This window comes from Dermochelys coriacea, chromosome 1 (genome assembly GCF_009764565.3).
Source record: "Dermochelys coriacea isolate rDerCor1 chromosome 1, rDerCor1.pri.v4, whole genome shotgun sequence".
Taxonomy (NCBI): domain Eukaryota; kingdom Metazoa; phylum Chordata; order Testudines; family Dermochelyidae; genus Dermochelys; species Dermochelys coriacea.
Genome location: NC_050068.2, coordinates 121,875,395 through 121,895,532, shown reverse-complemented (window position 1 = coordinate 121,895,532; position 20,138 = coordinate 121,875,395). Strand labels below are relative to the sequence as shown.

At 40.9% G+C, this 20,138-nt stretch overlaps 1 protein-coding gene across 5 annotated transcripts in view; it reads right to left on the bottom strand.

The window, feature by feature from the left end:
- Nucleotides 1-20,138, bottom strand: part of GABRG3 (gamma-aminobutyric acid type A receptor subunit gamma3) — a 524,307-nt gene that overhangs the window by 233,460 nt on the left and 270,709 nt on the right. For all 5 annotated transcript variants that reach the window (XM_038386893.2, XM_043492577.1, XM_038386894.2 and 2 more), the window contains one exon: nucleotides 3,227-3,447. In XM_038386893.2, the coding sequence (XP_038242821.1) occupies nucleotides 3,227-3,447 (221 nt within the window). The remainder of the gene's footprint in view (nucleotides 1-3,226; nucleotides 3,448-20,138) is intronic.

Sequence of the window (20,138 nt, the reverse complement as noted above, 5' to 3'; positions counted from 1 at the left end):
AGAATAACCACTCTCAGGTCTGTAATCGAGTGACCGGAGAGATTGAAGTGTTCTCCAACTGGTTTTTGATTGTTATAATTCTTGACGTCTGATTTGTGTCCATTTATTCTTTTACGTAGAGATTTTCCAATTTGACCAATGTACATGGCAGAGGGGCATTGCTGGCACACGATGGCATATATCACATTGGTAGATGCGCAGGTGAACAAGCCTCTGATAGTGTGGTTGATGTGATTAGGCCCTATGATTGTGTCCCCTGAATAGATATGTGGACACACTTGGCAACAGGCTTTGTTGCAAGAATAGGTTCCTGGGTTAGTGGTTCTGTTGTGTGGTTGCTGGTGAGTATTTGCTTCAAGTTGGGGGGCTATCTGTAAGCAAGAACTGGCCTGTCTCCTAAGTTCTGCGAGAGTGATGTGTCATCCTTCAGGATAGGTTGTAGATCCTTGATGATGCGTTGGAGAGGTTTTAGTTGGGGGCTGAAGGTGATGGCTAGTGGCATTCTGTTATTTTCTTTGTTGGGCTTGTCCTGTAGTAGGTGACTTCTGGGTACTCTTCTGGCTCTGTCAGTCTGTTTCTTCACTTCAGCAGGTGGGTATTGTACTTGTAAGAATGCATGATAAGAGCTTGTAGGTGTTTGTCTCTGTCTGAGGGGTTGGAGCAAATGCGGTTATATCGTAGAGTTTGGCTGTAGACAATGGATCGTGTGGTGTGATCTGGATGAAAGCTAGAGGCATGTAGGTAGGAATAGCGGTCAGTAGGTTTCTGATATAGGGTGGTGTTTATGTGACCATCGCTTATTAGCACCGTAGTATCCAGGAAGTGGATCTCTTGTATGGAGTGGTCCAGGCTGAGGTTGATGGTGGGATGGAAATTGTTGAAATCATGGTGGAATTCCTCAAGGGCTTCTTTTTCATGGGTCCAGATGATGAAGATGTCATCAATGTAGCGCAAGTAGAGTAGGGGCATTAGGGGACGAGAGCTGAGGAAGCGATGTTCTAAGTCAGCCATAAAAATGTTGACATACTGTGGGGCCATGCGGGTACCCATTGCAGTGCTGCTGATTTGAAGGTATACATTGTCCCCAAATGTGAAATAGTTATGGGTGAGGACAAAGTCACAAAGTTCAGCCACCAGGTTAGCCGTGACATTAATCAGGGATAGTGTTCCTGACGGCTTGTAGTCCATCTTTGTGTGGAATGTTGGTGTAGAGGGCTTCTACATCCATAGTGGCTAGGATGGTGTTTTTAGGAAGATCACCAATGGATTATAGTTTCCTCAGGAAGTCAGTGGTGTCTCAAAGATAGCTGGGAATGCTGGTAACGTAGGGCCTGAGGAGGGAGTCTACATAGCCAGACAATCCTGCTGTCAGGGTGCCAATGCCTGAGATGATGGGGCATCCAGGATTTCCAGGTTTATGGATCTTGGGTAGCAGATAGAATACCCCAGGTCGGGGTTCCAAGGGTGTGTCTGTGCGGATTTGTTCTTGTGCTTTTTCAGGGAGTTTCTTGAGCAAATGCTGTAGTTTCTTTTGGTAACCCTCAGTGGGATCAGAGGGTAATGGCTTGTAGAAAGTGGTGTTGGAGAGCAGCCTAGTAGCCTCTTGTTCATATTCCGACCTATTCATGATGACGACAGCACCTCCTTTGTCAACCGTTTTGATTATGATGTCAGAGTTGTTTCTGAGGCTGTGGATGGCATTGTGTTCTGCACGGCTGAGGTTATGGGGCAAGTGATGCAGCTTTTCCACAATTTCAGCCCATGCACATTGGCGAAAGCACTCTATGTAGAAGTCCAGTCTGTTTCAACCTTCAGGAGGAGTCCACCGAGAATTGTTTGACCATCTGTAAATAGGGACACTTGTCATTGAAGCTCAGCTTCCATATGCAAGTATCATCAGTGTGACAATGCACTGAGGAGGTTGAATATATTCAGTGCAGCAACGGTGTAGCATGGAAGATATATTTTACAGATAGATTGCTTGCTGTATAGGGAATCTTGTTTATTGTGGAATTCTACTTTTGAACAGTTTAGCTCCTCCACTGAATAAAAGCAATTTTTCTCTATTTGAATGCACCCTTTTAATGCAAATGTATACTTTATAGTATTGTCTTGCTTAGAAAAATTCGAACATATTTCTTCCAGTAGTTCCCCTTTTTGACAAAACATGATGTGCTATCTTCCAGTGTGACTTATATATACAAACTGTCATTGATGCTAGTATGCACCTAAACATGAGCATACTAACAGAGGAAGAATCTCTAAATATATATTTTGCATCATTTTTCCTCTGCAGAACTCAAAGCATTTTCATAGACTTGTAGAATGAGGCACAGAGTACTTAATTGACTTGCCCAAGGTCACATAGTAAGAAAATGCCACAGACAGGAATAAAATCCAGGTCTTCTGATGTCCAATTCAGTGCTCTAAACTGTGGATCAAATCTATCCCCAGAGGCTCTGTTTGGTTCAAATATACACTCAGGTGTACACCTGAATCTAATCTGAGCTAATCTGCCCTCCAAAGTAGAACTGGCTGGGAAATGTTTTTTTCCCTTTCCTCTGAAAAATTTCAACATTATTTTTTTCTTCTTATTTGCAGCAGTTCTTCTTTCTTTGTTTTTTTTTAAATGTGGTAGTGAATGTAAAAATCTAAAACTGAAAGTGTTTGTTTTACTTGGAACAGCAACCCAAAAGATGTGTGTGTTTTTATGAAAAGACAAAAAATTGACCAAAAAAAAAAAAAAGATGTTTCATGCAAACTTCTGTTCTGTCAAAAAGCCATTTTTCATCAAAAATATTTTGATTTTTTTCCCCAGCTCTACAGTAAGCCAAGTCAGGAAGTTTTATAGGAACTACTTCTCTTGTAAGATTTCTGCGACTACATACTTCTGGCTGGATTACAACACTGAGAGAAGAACCTTTCTTGTAGAATTTTGGCACTTCTCCTTTCAGTTCCTCAATATGGAAGTGAAGAAAGGCACAAAATAAAGTTTTAAAAAGAATAAGCAAGCTTTTTTTACCTAAAAAAATGGTTTAGTCTGGGGCTAAGTTTGAATTTTGGACAAATATTCATGTCATTTCTTTTAAACTGCATCAATTTGCCTGTCCCTAAAACATATTCGAATATAAATTAGGAAACAATTAAAAAAACAAAACAAAACATCTAAAAATACTCTGCAGAAAAAGAGACCAAATACTTTCAGCCACACACTCCTACTTCCTACCTTAAAGTATACAAGATTTTCCCATCATTCCATATTCTCAGAAGCTGATTGGGTGTAGTGATCCAATGAGCTTCTGCTGTTTTAGAATTTCTGAAGATAGTGTCTGGTATCCATATCAATCCAACCATATTGCTGTTTAGAGTCAGTATTTTCATGGTGCTGTTGAATCGAAGGCGGCTGTCTGTCCATGTCTGAGCAAAAAATATATCAATTTGGTATTCCTGTAATAAAAGCACAACATAAAAACTGAAGTTGGTTCCATGTATTCCATTTATATTTGGTCTTTGATAGGTTATAGTTAAAGGGCTGTAGCCTCAATCAGTGTAACTCAACATAGCTCTTGTCAAGATTCCTTCCCCACTCTGAACTTCAGGGTACAGATGTTGGGACCTGAAGGAAAAACCTCCTAAGCTTATTTTTACCAGCTTAGGTTAAAACTTCCCCAAGGTACAAACTATTTTACCTTTTGCCCTTGGACTTTATTGCTGCCACCACCAAGCGTCTAACAAATATATAATAGGGAAAGAGCCCACTTGGAAACATCTTTCCCCACCCAAAATCTTCCCAAACCCTACACCCCCTTTCCTGGGGAAGGCTTGATAAAAATCCTCACCAATTTGTATAGGTGAACACAGACCCAAACCCTTGGATCTTAAGAACAATGAAAAAGCAATCAGGTTCTTAAAAGAAGAATTTTAATTGAAGAAAAAGTAAAAGAATCACTTCTGTAAAATCAGGATGGTAAATACCTTACAGCTTAATCAGATTCAAAACATAGAGAATCCCTCTAGGCAAAACCTTAAGTTAAAAAATATACATTCCATTCAGCACAACTTATTTTATCAGTCATTGAAGCAAAACAGAATCTAATGCATATCTAACTAGATTGCTGATTAGCCCTTTACAGGAGTTCTAACCTGCATTCCTGCTCTGGTCTGGGCAAAAAAAACACACACACACACACACACACACACACACACCCCTTTCTTCCCCCCCCCCCAGTTTTGAAAGTATCTTGTCTCCTCATTGGTCATTTTGGTCAGGTGCCAGCGAGGTTATCTTTAGCTTCTTAACCCTTTACAGGTGAAAGGGTTTTTTCCCTCTGGCCAGGAGGGATTTAAAAGTGGTTAACCTTCCCTTTATATTTATGACAGCTCTATTAAAATCAATGGATCTATGTTGATTTACACCAGCTAAGGATCTGGTCTTATAAAGTTTTTTTTCATTTGTTTGTTTTCATTCTCAGAATTAGTTTACTTTAGGGAAAAAATAGAACAACATGATCTCCTGCATTGACCTTTTGGCTTAGCATGCTCTGCCCCACCACACAGTCCTGACCATCCTTCTCTGTGTGAAGTCGGGGAAGTCACAACTGGACAATATATCTGCAGTGGCTTCCCTGGCTCTATGTGAAAACAGAGACTTTAAGGAACTGCTGTATGATGAAACAGGTGTTTGAGATTCCAGTAGCATTAGATAAATATGGCTAGTGATTAAATAAGTCATCTGAAGAATGACAAATTGTGTGGAACATGGCAGCCATACACACACACACACACACACACACACTAATTGTTACAGGAGAAAGATACCAGGATCATAGATACTCTTTTTTCCCCCCACAGATACCTCATGTATTTCAAATGCCAAGCACCAGAACTCTCTTAAACTAACATTAATATGCTAATCCAGATGTTACAATCTTGTCTTTTCTATATTGCCATGTTTCTGTTACTAAGTAGTCATGATAAGGGTGATAAAATAGAAGTTAAACATGTGCACACACACGTGAGCATGTGTATATATTACTACATACAAAAAACTTTAACTGATAGATATTTAAGTTTCAAAATCCAGTACTTAAAATAACAGTTCCACATCTGCCTGTGCAACTGCAAATTCATTCTGCATCCTGGTGCATCCAACCTATGCACTGAATGATGGGAGGATCTTCTGGGAAAAATGTGATTATATAATTAAAGACTTTATCAAAATGCATAAGCATAAAGGGGCAGAATTAAGGGTTCCTGGTCAATATGGCAATTCCTTGCTTGGGACTTTGTACATTAATTAATTTTCATTTAATGTAGCTTTTTTGCATGAAGGTTCCTTGGTGAATTTTTTTTAAAGGAAAAAGATACAAACAAATCCTATTATGCACAACTGTAACAACTTATCATGTATTATTAGCAGAGTTTGTGCCATGAATTTATCCTAGTATTCTAATTGTGTTCTGAAAGCCATCTGGTTACCCTGCATTATTCCTGTAATTACCATCTTTTGCAGGCCATCCTTCCAGAATTGATGTTATAACACCAAAAAACCTTATTCATTGACACTATTAGCTGAGAAATACACTTGGGGACTCTCACCTTTCCATGATGAATGATCGACGGATATGTAAGAATTCTTAGCATGTATAGGAATAGCAGGTAATATATCACCTTATGACTTGCAGCATAACTACTAACAGTCCCTAGAACCTTTCCCTTTAGCCCTTCTAGCTGTGATTTTTCTTTTTGATTAGCTTTATTTTCACAGGTAGGACAAGAGATTTGATGCTGAAGGGGACTTATTTTCATCTTGGTGGGCAGGGAATTGTGCATCTCTGCACAATGAGACAAGGAATTATATCAAAGTATCTAGCTCACACTGATTGTTATTTCTATTTTTAAATACATAGGAAGTGCTCAGAAATTACAGGGATGAGGGAAATAGTCATAAAATGACCTCTCTCTCTCTCTCTCTCTCTCTCTCTGTATATATATATATATATATATATATATATATATATATAAAAATGTTCAAAAATTATTATTTCCTCACTTTGCCATTATTTCAGAAAATGGATTATTCAGATTATATTCTACTATTTGCCCCATCTCTGCCAGCTACTCATTGCAATAACCTGGAGAAGAGAGGCTTGTGTATATTCACCTGATACAGAACAGAATATGCTAGACATGGCCAAATGTATAGCAGCTTTCTCTAACTGCTGAGCTAGTGGAACTGTTCCTTTAGCTTGCAAGCAGAGACCAGTATTTATGGAGCCAAAGGCTATGATGCCGCATATATACAGCTGGCTAATGAGCGTGATGTATTTATACACAACAATGGATTGATGCAAGATGTTCATATCTGAAGTTATTTTATATGAAAAGAATGCTTATTTTGATTGCCAAATTATTTCTAAATTTAGGAGAAGCTGTAATTCTCTTTTGGTATATTATACACATTTAGGATTTTGCTTATTCAAAAAGAAAGATAGCCCTGAACTGTTTAATTAATGTCCACCATACTTTTCTTCCACAACACACACATTCCTTCTTTTTAAGTAGTCTAGGAGATAAGGTAGTCCGGTTGGCGTTTCCTGTTAAGTACTAAATTTAGAACTGCCCTTAGAAGTTATTCAAAATACGACTGGTAAAGTGCAGGCCTGGGGTGCGCAGATTCAACTCCATTTACTTGAATGGGTTGTTTAAACCAGGGCTGAATTTAAGCCTGTGTGCATATATAACTGCATTGCATCCTCTAATAATAAAACATGGCCTATTGTTTTAAATGTGTCTCTCTGTCCTATGCTCAGCTTGAAATGATTTATTTAAGCAGTATCACACAACAACTCAGTAAACAGCATTTTCCTCCCAAACATCTTTCGTAACAATTTAGTTTTGTTTAAAAGTAACTCATTACAGATGCAATGTACTATATTCAATAATAAGGGGTAAACAGATATTTACATTTGATATCTGAACTGTAATCTTCCCCTTTTTCTTCATCCATTAATCCCTTTAAAAAAGGATACTAGATCAGTACAACTTTTACATTAATCATTGTAATTACCTCAGCCTTCATCCAATTGGTGAATGGGGTTTGCTATTTAGGTATTCCATTTTTGAGCAAGAGACAGAGAGGTCAATTTTGAAAGCTGGGTATATAAAATTAGGCTCCTTTGCCCAGATCCTCAAAAGGTATTTACTTACCTAATTCTCATAGATTTCAATGGGAGTCAGGCACCTAAGTGCCTTTGACAATCTAGCCCTAAATTTTAATTTATAGGTACTTACACATAAGTGGTTTGATTTTCATAGCTGCAGCGTTTGTCTCTCCCAGCAGTCAATAGACAACATGTGTTGCAGCGTGGAGGAAGGGTGCAATGGCCTCTGAACCATTTAAACCCCACATAAGGACTGTGCATGGAATCTGCTGAGCATGCACTCACAGGTGATACTTGCCTATCCATTCCATGCCACAGTAAGGGGCTCCATGCTAGCCCCACGTAGGAGTAAGTATTTGGGCCATAATGTATGAAAAGACAAGGATCACTTTCAATTCACTGTTTTTACCTTTTAGAGGAATGCATAGGTCAATTGTTTTATAGAAGTAATACTAGCATTTTTGGTATTTTGGCAAGAAATAATCTTTATCTTAAATTCTATGTAAAATCTTCTGCCTAGAAAATCTTAATGGGAACAGGTTTCTTTGCTAACACCAAGGAATACTTGAATGAATGAAGAATTAGAAAGCAGAGAAACCAATCTCACCAATTATGGCTGGAGACGCATCAATTTTCCAAGCACATTTCTGAGATGTTACCTATGCAAAAAAAAAAAAAAAAAACCACAAAAAACCTTCTTGCCTGTTCACAGATATAAATAAACTTAGAAATTATGTACAGCAGGCCTGCTCTTGATTATTTATTTATGAATTACAGAAGTAGTTTGTACCCCTGGGTGTGAGAGGCCCGTAGGGTTAGAGAATGGGAGAAGGGTCTTGAATTCTTCTCTCTGGCACTGGTAGGGTAGAGAAGCAGGCCCAGATCCTCAATGGTATTTATGCTTCTAACTTACATTGAAATCAAGGGAAGTTAGAAGCCTAAATATCTTTGAGAATCAGCATAAATATCATTGTAGTGGATTGATTAATGTGCCTTTCCACCTAGTCGCAATAGGAGCGTGATGATAAAGGGAGGGGAGATATGGTGATTGTAGAAGGTGTAGATATATGTCTGGGGGAGGGAGAGGGGGAGAGAGGAATTGACACCTTAGTGTATTAGATGCTCTAATGTGTGAGACAGGGAATTATTGTAAAGTATTTTGTGGGTAGGTGGACTGTAAAAAGGAACTCACATGTTTAAATTATTTAGAAATCAGACCAAACATCTGTTTGTTTTCTCATTCTTCAAGGAGAAATGGAGAGGAACTCTTAAAAATACTGCACATTATTGAATGCCCTTGCTCCTCACTTAGGCAAATCTAAGACCACCAATCTTCCATTTGTAATGTTTGGTTTCACTCATAAATTGCATGGAAGCATCTAGAAAGACAATATGAGATCTATCTTGCCAAACACATAGGAAAAAAAGTGTAACCATTTTTGGCAAAACACTAAAAATGTCCAACAAGACAGCTGTTACAGCTAGTCATTCCTGAGGGTCCCTTTTTGAGTATCCAGTGCAGCAGCTGTCTGTCTGAGGTACTTATATGGCCCCCATCATTGTAGTATCTGAGCACTTCACAAGCTTTAGTGTATTTATACTAACTGTACTGTGAGGTTAGGAAGTGCTATGTGAACGGGCCTGAAGGGCTTAAAGAGAGCTAGTGGGCAAAATCAGCATTGCACTGCTACACGTGCACTAGGCTTCAAACCTGGTGGGAGGAGTTAAAAGGACTGAACATAGCATTCCACACCTAACTAGGAAGGAGAGCAGATCTCTAGCACTCACTCAGTGAGAGGAGCCTGCCAGGAGTCAGGGAGCGGAGTGAGCTATTGGCAAGTAGTCTTTCCCTGAAGGAAGGTAGGTCTACAACAGGGAGCCCAAAGCAGTTGGAAAGGAGCAGCAAGAAGTGAGTCTGACCAGGACTCTGTGAGGAGGGGCCTGCAGGGAGCAAGGAATCGCCTGTTGAGTCAGGATCTGCCCTGCAAGGGGAGTGGAGAAATCTCTCCCCAGGCGGAACCAACTGGCTAACAGGAACTGCAGCTATGCAGTGAGCCAGTGGAAGAGGTTGAGAAAGAATGGGGCTGATACACTAGGAGTGCAGGAAGAGGCTGAGGCAAAAGCCCAAGAAAGGCTAGATAGGACGTGGTCCAGGGAGGTAACCAGAGGTCTGTGTAGTCAGGCCTTGATTATCTGTTTAAGAACTGGAACCCATTAGAGAGAGAGAGAGCCTAGGATGCCCCACCAAGAAAGGTGGAGTGGAATGCCCCTCCTGCAACAAATGGTAAAGACTACTGAATCTCCGATACAACGGTAAGTGCCGAGGGTCCTGTATGAAGTTGATGGACACTTATTTGTTGGACTATTGGTACCCCCAGGAGTGGTGGGAGTCTGTGTGACCCGGCCAGAAGGCCGAGTTCCAAAAAGTAGCTGACTACCACAGGGCTAGAACAGCAGTCAGCAGGAAGCTCTAAAGGAGGAGAGCCTGCTGTGCTATGCGCAGCTACCTGGGGGTGCACTTGCTTGTGAATCTTATGCTTACATCCCCCTTTTACAAACTGGAACTGAGACACAGAGAAGTTAAGTGATTTTTTTCCCCAAGGTCACACAGGAAATCTATAGTAGAGCAAGGAATTTAATCCAGGTCTCCTAGTTCCTAGTGTAGTACCTTTAACTACTGGACAATCTTGCATCTGCAGTGCTTCAGCGGCCACTTTCAAGTAAACAAAATTACTGAATGTCCAAAAACATTTAGATATCCCCTACAAGAAGCAAAGATACAGTCTCTGCTCAAAGGGCATGCAATCTAAATGTAATATGACACAAATCAGACCCATAAATAAACATGCAGGTAAGGGGGTTAGGAAAAGCAAATTCATAGGTGAAAATAATAGTTACTTGTGAGGTCTACACTTATCAAAGTTTTTACTGTGATTTAAAATCCCCCCCCCCACCATGGGTCTTGATTTTGTTTTTAACCAAGTTAGGCTTCTGACTGTAAGACAATATACATGATTCAGACAACTTCCTGGAAAAATTGCTAAAATTGGTCAACTGTAAGTGCACTTTCTAGACTTGTGTTTGAGGGAATTGCATATGTTTAACTTGTTTAAAAATCAGACCCAACATCTCTTTGTTTTCTCATTCTCCAAGGAGACATGGAGAAGAACTCTTAAAAATACTGGACATTATTGAATGCTCCTCACTTGGGTAAATTCAAGACCACCAAGCTTCCATTTGCAATGCTTGGTTTCACCCATAAATTGCATGAAAGCATCTAGAAAGACAATATGAGATCTAACTTGCCAAACACATAGAAAAAGAGTGTTACGGTTTTAGGCAAAACACTAAAAATGTCTAATAAACCAAAATACCCCAATGTCATAACTGAAAATACGCTGTTAACCATATCAATTACTACAATGCTGTATTTCTAACAGAGAAAATATTACGTTTTGATACATTCCAAATAAGGCTCTTCATTCAAGGTAACAGAAAAGCATATTTACAATTGCTTCCCTTTCAGATATGTACATTTTGCCTTAGATAAACACTTAACTCGGCATTTGTAGTATTTTCTATATGTACTGTAGGGTATACTTAGGAAAGACTGAGGTAATATTGGCTATCTAAGACAAGTTTTTAAGGATCCCTGCTGTTTTGAGTGAGACAGACAAAAGGCCAGTTTTCCAAAAAGTTTTTAGTCTGCCCTTCAACTGTGCATATGCACAAAATTTGCTTAGGCAAAATTATAATCTTGTGCATTCACCTGTTAGAATCTATACATGCAAACCACTTTTATGCACAAATGTATACATTGAAGGAGGATTTGTGTACAGAATTTTTTTCATCTGATTGCACAAACAGATGGTGTGAAACTAATTTCCCATGCACACCCACAAATAAAGGCCACATTTTGAAGATATAGCTCAAAGTGTCAGGGGTTCAATCAAAGTCTCTTTCTCAAGACCTCTGTTTCCTTTAGACAATTTTCAGAAAGTCATTTTACGCACGCGCACGTATAGCAATTAAATACCCAAAACACATTTCCTAAGTTACAGTCCAAAATTATCATGTTATTTAAAATCAAAAGAAATGTAATTCCTGTACAATACACAGATAATAAAACATGAACTTTACAATAATGAATGTGGAACGTTTGATCTCAACTGTAATTCAAAGATAGTGATATTTAGATAAAATTATTCACTGTTCATTTCAGCTTCAGAAGTATCTATTCTAGTATTACATGATTCCACAGGTACAATGCTATGAGCTAAATTTTGGAGCGTATATGCCAAAGAAAAAAAAAGTTCTGCAGTTACTCCTGTGAACTGATTACCTTGATATAAATATAAAATCAGAGGAAGGGATTAAAACAAATGCAGCTTCTGTGTGGAGAGAGGGGAACCCTGCAACTTTAATGCAATTTTCCTTTATTACTAGAAATGTAATAGGTAATATATGTAGGTGATTACACAAGTACTCCTGTTACACCTACCTACCTTACTAATTACCTGCCTCACATTAGAAGTAATTGTTGCAGGGTTTTTTTTTCAATTTACTCAGAACTGGGAAGCTCTGTTTGTTGCTATGGAAACACTCCCATCCCTCCTCTATTCCTCTATATTGAAGCAATAGTTCCCCTCCCAGTTGCTATAGTAACAGATTGCAACAGGTTCCTCTTCACACCACAGCTGCTATTCCTCTCTGCATTGCAGCTTTGGTCCTCACAGCTGTCAATTGCCATTATTATGCTGGAATCCAGCAGAGTTGTCTAACTAGATGTAAGCAGGGGAATAGACCCGCTACTGTGGGGAACTTTCCTGGCTTCTGCACTACCCCAGTGAAGTGGGCTAGTGAAAGGATCTGAGTCTTCACTCCCACTTCCTTTACCCAGTGGCCTCCCTGCCCTTGAGAACTCCCCTTCCACTCTCCTGTCTGGCATAACCTCATAACCCCAACAAGGCTCGGCCCAGGATTCCTGGGGGGCTCGACCCCCAACCCTGCTGTGATCACCTAGGATAGGGACTAGGGTGTCCCCACTCTGGGGTACTCTCTCTGCGCTGGGCACTTCTCTGACCCACTGACCATTACATACAAGTTAAAGCAAATGTAAGTTATTTAATCAACAATTAATTTTAAAAAGAATAAGGAAAATGGAAAAGGTTAAAGGAAACGCATCAACCCACTCTGTGGCAGGGAACATCACAAACAGCGTCTCTGGAACGTCACGGCAGTTCACAATCTGTTTCTTGTAAGTTTCAGGCCCTGGCTGTGCTGCAGGGATGCTGTGGATTGGACACTCGCTCTGGTGATGGCCACAGGTTCTAGGTGGCAGGGCCCTTCTTCCCAGCATTGCCCCCACCCTGTCAGCGTTACCAATCCCCCTCCGAGTCTGGCCTGCAGAGCCTCCTGGCTGAGGCGTCTCCCTGTGCTGGGCCCACTGCCCAGGGTCCCCCCTCGCTTTCCCCAGCTGCTCACGACACCCGGCTCCGGACTGCTCCAGCCCCAGCTCCACTCTACCTCAGCATGGCTGCTGCTCTGCCTCCCGCTCCCTGGGCTGCTTCTCTGGCCCCTCTGGCTCCGGTTGCTGCAGCTCTGCTCCCAGGACAGGTCTGCTCTGCAGGCTGCTTCTGTGACTCTGCTCCCAGCACTGACCTGTTTCATGCACTGCTTTTCTGGCCCCTCTGGCTCTGGTTACTGCAGCTCTCCTCCCAGGGCAAGACTGCTCTCTCTGGGCTGTGCCTCTAGCTTGGGAGCAGAGCTGCAGCCCCAAGGACAGGGTTTGCTCTCTCTGGGCTGCTTTTCTGGTCCCTCTGGATCTGGCACAGCTCTATTCCCCAGCTCACCTTGGGCCCCTGCTTTCTCCTTAGCTCAACCCCACTCTGTCTGACCCAGACAAATCCAGCTCACACAGAGGATGGGACCTCCCTGGCCTCCTGACTCCCTGATTAGCCTGCCTGCCCTGTCATTCAGGCTGACCTGGAGCACTGGCCTCTCCCCATTGTTCCTGGGGACTGTCAGTCTCAGGGCCCTGATTCCCCATCGACCCTTCCCCCTTTTAGTACTAGGAGCTAGCAACTGAAACACCCCTACTGAATGTTAGTAAGGGGCAACAGTCCCCTTACATAGAACCTACTACCCAGGTTCTTAGGCTGTTCTCAGCAACATGTATCTCAGTACTGCTGAAAACAGCTCAGGGAAGAAAGCCAAGAGCACCCATTATATGTGACACAGAGATATTATTTTTTAATTATGACATATTTATATGGGAATATACTACAGGTGAAATTCACCCATAAGCAGAGGGCCAAAATAACGCATATGCACAACTTAAACCCCATTTGATGATATCAGTGATGCATAGGCCTATGCTGGCCTTTCCACCCAGGGTTGAATGCTAAATGCTCTCCACTGCAATGTATATAGAGTCCACAGGGTCCCAACCCCAGTGTCTTTTTAAAAGGATTGTTTTCAACATGGCTAGCCTTGATGGAGCCATCTTCAACTGACTTAAACTAGAGACATCATGGTTAATCTGATTGATTGCTGACCTCTGTAAGCATAAGTGAAGACAAATTGAAATCTAAGTACTAAATTTTGCACATTCACTCCATTTTCCTCACTGGCACAACCCGGATTTATGCCAGTTGGATAAAAATAAAGTTTGGCCCTATTTTTGTTGCTCTAGTCCATATTTCAATACAATAACAGGAGATCTTTGTTCTATAATAATGTTTTATCTCACCAATGTCCCTAAAATATATTTCATAACACACCATGGTGAATGTTTGCTTCAAAAGTGGGGCATGAACCAGTTCATAACATACAACTCAGCTATCAACAAAAGCAGAAAAAATACCATCACAGTTTCATTATCAATTAGCTTATTGTGAATGACACATGCCTTTCCTCACAATCACCACTGTCACCATTTCAGTGTGACTGCACCTGTGTCCCCCCCCATTGTGGTGCCTCAAGGGAACCCACTTAAGGTTTCAGGCTTTGTAGGCATCACCCCTCTCAGGTGGAGACCCACGTTTCTCTCCCTCCAGATCAGGTGCTTAACCTTGCAGTCCCTGTGCACCTCATTGTGCTTTTCCCCAGCAAGCCAGTCTGCCTAATGGCCAGCAATCATATAATGCTTTCTCTATGAGGACAAAGACAAGTGTTTTTACCAGTGACTGCTTTCTTCCAAAGCAAAGGACATTAAGGCAAAAGCATCCCAGAGAAAACATATACAAAGCAATAAAAGGATTTAAATGCTCACTAAACATATCAGGAATAGCCCATCTTCCATATGGGGAGTCTTGTAGCTCAAAAGCCTTTCCACAAGGGTAGGGGCTGCCCTAGAACCAAATGTCCCATCCATTTGCTGAATTGAAAGAAAGGCTCTTAGTCTGTTTAAACTCAACCTTTTATATGTAAAGTCTTGCTTTGTACCCCTCCTGTTCCCCAGGAGTTCAAGCTTCTAAGGGTGGGGATTTACTACACAGCCAGCTTTGGGATTTTTTCCTTAATCTGCCCGAGTGATTCCAGATTGTGCCCCTCATCTACCATGCATACCTAGGAACAGACAAATACACATCACCTGTATTGATTAAAAGGGCTATGAAGGCATTACAGGTTGTCCTGTCTGGCCCATATCAATATATTTGCTCTTATATTTATCAATATAAATGTTTTCATGTTTTAAACATAAAATACAATGTGGTCCATAAAGATACTGTATATGGTTGCAATATCTGTCACCCTCACCCCCAAAATGGCTAGAAATCCAAAAAAATGATGGTTGAAGCTGGGCTTGTGAGTTGCTCTTAGACTTTTTGGACTTGATCTTTCCCTGAAAAAAGAAGTTAGGTTTGCAGTAGTATCTGACATAGGCCATTGAACAACTGAGGTTTTAATTCTCTATCTTGGTAAGAGAAGCTCTTCCCTACCTGATAAATACATATAAGCCAGTTGCAATTAGAATGAGGAAGGTCAGCTGCTTGAATAGTTGTTTTAATAAAGTTCCTCTGTGTCTTCACAGAAGGAGAACAGTCTTCAGAGGTGACTTTCATAATGAAAAGTTACATTACCAGACTGTGGAAAAACCAATGAAAAGACACTAAAGCAAGAGAATGTCTTACACTTAACTAATTAGCCTCTCACAGTTGGTATGGTAACTTCAACTTATCTGTATGTGTGTATGTATATATATCTATATATGTTCCATTCTATGCATCCGATGAAGTGAGCTGTAGCTCACGAAAGCTTATGCTCTAATAAATGTGTTAGTCTCTAAGGTGCCACAAGTACTCCTGTTCTTTTTGTGGATACAGACTAACACGACTGCTACTCTGAAACTTAATTTTTTGTTTGAGCTTCATTTCCCCTTGTTCCTCTAACAACATATAGCTTCAGAATACTTCGGAGGGGCATTGGACTGATGAATCATTTGGGAGAAAATATTGACAAAGATGGGGAGCTGGTTTTTATTATGATTTTTGTAGTCTTTGACAGTAAGCCAACATTAATTATTCTTACTCACTGAAAGAGATTTCATATCCTTCAAAAGGCTTCTAGGAGATAGAATTTGGATAGGAGTGAGTGGAATACTGCTGAATGCATCTAAAATTGAAGATAGTTTGCTGAATGGTTGTATTTTAATAAACGAACACGAAACGTAGAACTGCAGTAGCATGGCAGCTGAAGTAGGTAAGGGCAGGTTTTTCCACATTGTGAGAACTTTTGTTTCAACAAATCAACAAAAGAATTGAAAATAAGTCAGAAAGTTTAGTAAAAAGAGGGCAAGTCTCACAATGGTTGATGGATCACTGAATCACCTTAGTAATTTTTTCCTAGCCTAGTATTAAAAAAATCTTAAATCAATTACCTAGAATAATAAAAACAAGAACAAAAAGACATTCACAACAAATTAGTAAGACCTGAAATTTAATACAGTTAAATCTGGAACTAATCCTGATATACACAAGTAATGAAACTGAAAACAGGATAACAAGCTGAGGAACTGAAATATATGTATGTGTTTAAAAACTACTAAGCAGATCAAAAGATCACTTAGGTAAATGGCAAACAGACTGAAATGATCCAGATGAATAACGCACAAAATGATCAAAATGTAACACCTGCTGTCACAAATGACATATATGCTGGAAATATGTTAATGTCCTGGAACAGCAACTCCACTCCTACCAGGTATGTGAATATTAAAGTAACTAATCACAAACAAGCTCCCCTTCCTGCCAGTAGCCTTTTAACAAATATGTACAGGTGTTTGTAATCTGTGCACCAGCTGAGAAGGAAGGCTAAAAGAGACCAATCAGAATCTCATAAAAACAGAGGGTACGGTGTGACTAAACTCTATTCCTAGAATTGTGAAATTAACAAAGCCTACAAATGCTGGATAAACAAGATCCAAATTCAGTTTAGATCAATTTATTAAAAATATAGACAAGATTAAAACAGCTCTGCCTCAGAATCCTCAACTTTTCATTATAGGCTAGGCTGGTAGCACTACCTATTCAGAATGTTCAATGCTTCCCATTATAAAACCCTGTTTTCAGTTGGATTATCTTTGCCAAACTTTAACCACTTGCATTGAAATTTTCCATGTCAGAGATCTGCATCAGGCTGAATTATTTTTGAAAATTTCAAGCATAATGGTTCAGCCATTTCTGAGAATGAGGCTAGGGAAAATAAGTTGTTTTGCCCACATTAAAATATTCTGGTGATTTTTTTTTAAAAACTTCTACTGCCCCCATTCTTGAAAAGAGCCCTAAAAAGGGGGGAAACTAGGTCAGATTACAAAGGATCTGTATATATAAACAATAAACAAACAACACAAGTATGTAGGGAAAAAATTAGAAAGGCCAAGGCACAAAGCGAGATTAAGCTAGCTAGAAACAAAGGATGACAAGAAAACATTCTACAAATACATTAGAAGCAAGAGGAAGACCAAGGACAGGGTAGGCCCATTACTCAGTGGGGTTGGTGGAGGGAACAATAATAGAAAATGTGGCAATGGCAAAAGTGCTAAATGATTCTTTTGTTTCGGTTTTCACCAAAAAGGTTAGCAGCAATTCGGCATCTAACATGGTGAATGCCAGTGAAAATGAGGTAGGATCAGAGGCATAAACAGGGAAAGAACAAGTTAAAAATGACTAAGAAAAGTTAGATGTCTTCAAGTCACCAGGGCATGATGAAATAGATCCTAGAATACTCAAGGAGCTGACTGAGGAGATATGTGAGCCATTAGCGATTATCTTTGAGAAGTCATGGAAGATGGGAGACATTTCAGAAGATTGGAAAAGGGCAAATATAGTGCCAATCTATAAAGAGGGGAATAAGGACAACATGGGGAATTACAGACCAGTCATCTTAACTTCAGTCCCCAGAAAGATAATGGGGCAAATAATTAAGCACTCAACTTGCAAAGCCCTAGAAGATAATAAAGTGATAACTAACAGACAGGATGGATTTGTCAAGAACAAATTGTGTCAATCAAACCTAATAGTTTTCTTTGACAGGGTAATAAGCCTTGTGAATAGGAGGAAGGAGTGGATGTGGTATATTTTGAAGTTAATAAGGATTATGATACGTCTTACATGACCGTCTCATAAACAAATTAGGGAAATACAACCTAGCTGGAGCTACTATAAGGCTAAGATTTAGTCATGGGGTTTTTTTAGTAAAAGTCATGGACAGGTCATGGGCAATAAACCAAAATTCATGGCCCATGACCTGTCCATGAATTTTACTATAAGTACCTATGACATCTTAGTTAGTCCTGGGACCTCAGGACACAGCTGATCTGGGGAGCCCTAGGGTGCTGCTTTTGCTCTTGGGGGTCAGCACGGGGCACCTCTGCTGCTCTATGGAGGCAACCTGGGGTACCACTGCTCAGGGCGGGAGGATGGCCCAGAGCAATGCTGCTGCTCTGGGGGGGGGGAGGTGGCCCAGGGCGCCACTGCTGCTCTGGAGGGGGGGGAAGGGGCCAGGGTAGGGCAGTGCTGGTGCTTTGGCGGGGGGGTAGCCTGCAGTGCCACTACTGCTTTGGAAGCTGCTAGGGCCAGCCACACCGGCTGCTGCTTGGGTGGCCACAGGGTCAGCTGCCTGGGGCCACTCCAGCAGTGGCCAGTGAGGCTGGCCCTGGGGCTGCTGCAGCGGCTGCCAGTGCAGCTTGCCCCAGACCCCCCAAGCAGCTCCAGCATCTGCTGGTGCACCTGGCCCTAGGGCTGCCCCAGCTGCTCAGGTGGCTCTGGGTCAGCTGCACCAGCCGCTGCAGAAGTGGAATTTACAGAGGTCCCGGAAGGTCACAGAATCCATGACTTCCATGACCTCCATAACAGACTCACAGTCTTAACTATAAGGTGGGTGCATAACTGGTTGGAAAACTGTTCCCAGAGAGTAGTTATCAGTGGTTCACAGTCAAGCTGGAAGGGCATATCAAGTGGATCCCGCAGGGATCAGTTCTGGATCAAGTTCTGTTCAATGTCTTCATCAATGCTTTAGATAATGGCATAGAGAGAGTACACTTATAAAGTTTGCGGATGATACCAAGCTGGGAGGGGTTGCAAGTGCTTTGGAGGGTAGGATTAAAACGATCTGGACAAACTGGAGAAATAGTCTGAAGTAAATAGGATGAAATTCAATAAGGACAAATGCAAAGTACTTCACAGAGGAAAGACAAATCAGTTGCACACATCCAAAATGGGAAATGACTGCTTAGAAAGGAGTACTGTGGAAAGAGATTTGGGGGCCACAGTGGATCACAAGCTAAATATGTGTCAAAAGTGTAACATTGTTGCAAAAAAAGCAAACATCATTCTGGGATGTATTAGCAGGAGTGTTGTAAGCAAGACACAAGAAGTAATTATTCCACTCTACTCTGTGCTGATTAGGCCTCAACTGGAGTATTGTGTCCAATTCTGGGCACCACATATCAGGAAAGATGTGGACAAATTGGAGAAAGTCCAGAGAAGAGCAACAAAAATCATTAAAGGTATAGAAAACATGACTTATGAGGTAAGATTGGGGGGGGGGGGGAAATGGATTTGTTTAGTCTTCAGAAGAGAAGACTGAGAGGGGACATGATAACAGTTTTGAAATACTTAAAAGGTTCTTACAAGAGGAGGGAAAAATTTCTCCTTTATCTCTGAGGATAGGACAAGAAGCAATGGGCTTAAATTGCAGCAAGGGTGGTTTAGTTTGGACATTAGGAAAAACTTCCTAACTTTCTGTGTGGTTAAGGACTGGGATAAATTGTCTAGGGAGGCTGTGGAATCTCCATCATTGGAGATTAAGATCAGGTTAGATAAACACCTGTCAGGGATGGTCTAGATAATACTCAGTCCTGCCTTGAGTTCAGGGGACTGGACTAGATGACCTCTTGAGGTCCCTTCCAATCCTACTATTTTATGATTCTATGCGTTTGTTTGAGCAGGGACTTGCAGTTTGGCATATGGATGGCCTTTTTGCCAGGGATGTGCCTTTTGCTGACCCTGTCTATATTTGTCTAAATCTGTCTATATTTGGCCACATGACTGAATTTCTGTTTTATCACGCTCTTGTAAATACCTCGGAAATTATACACAATAAATCTACAGGAAAAGAGCATTATTAAGATCGCAATCCTGAGCACTCCAAAGATTAAGCTAAATTCACAGAATACCTGGGGGTGAATAGGAGGACTCCCTTATAACCTTCAGCCCAGTGATTAGGGATGTGGGAGACTCCAGTTCAAGTCCCTTTCCCTAATATGAAGAAGGGATTTGCACTTGGGTTTCCTACATTGCAGGAGACTGCCCTAACTACTGAGCTATGAGCTTTTCTGTTATGTGCCTGTCTCTGTCTGTCCTCTTGAAGCTATCCACTCTATAAATGATTAATCATTGGAGCAGGGATTTGTACTTGGTCTCTAATATTCTAGGTGCATACTCACGCTGCCAGGCTACAGAATCATTCTAA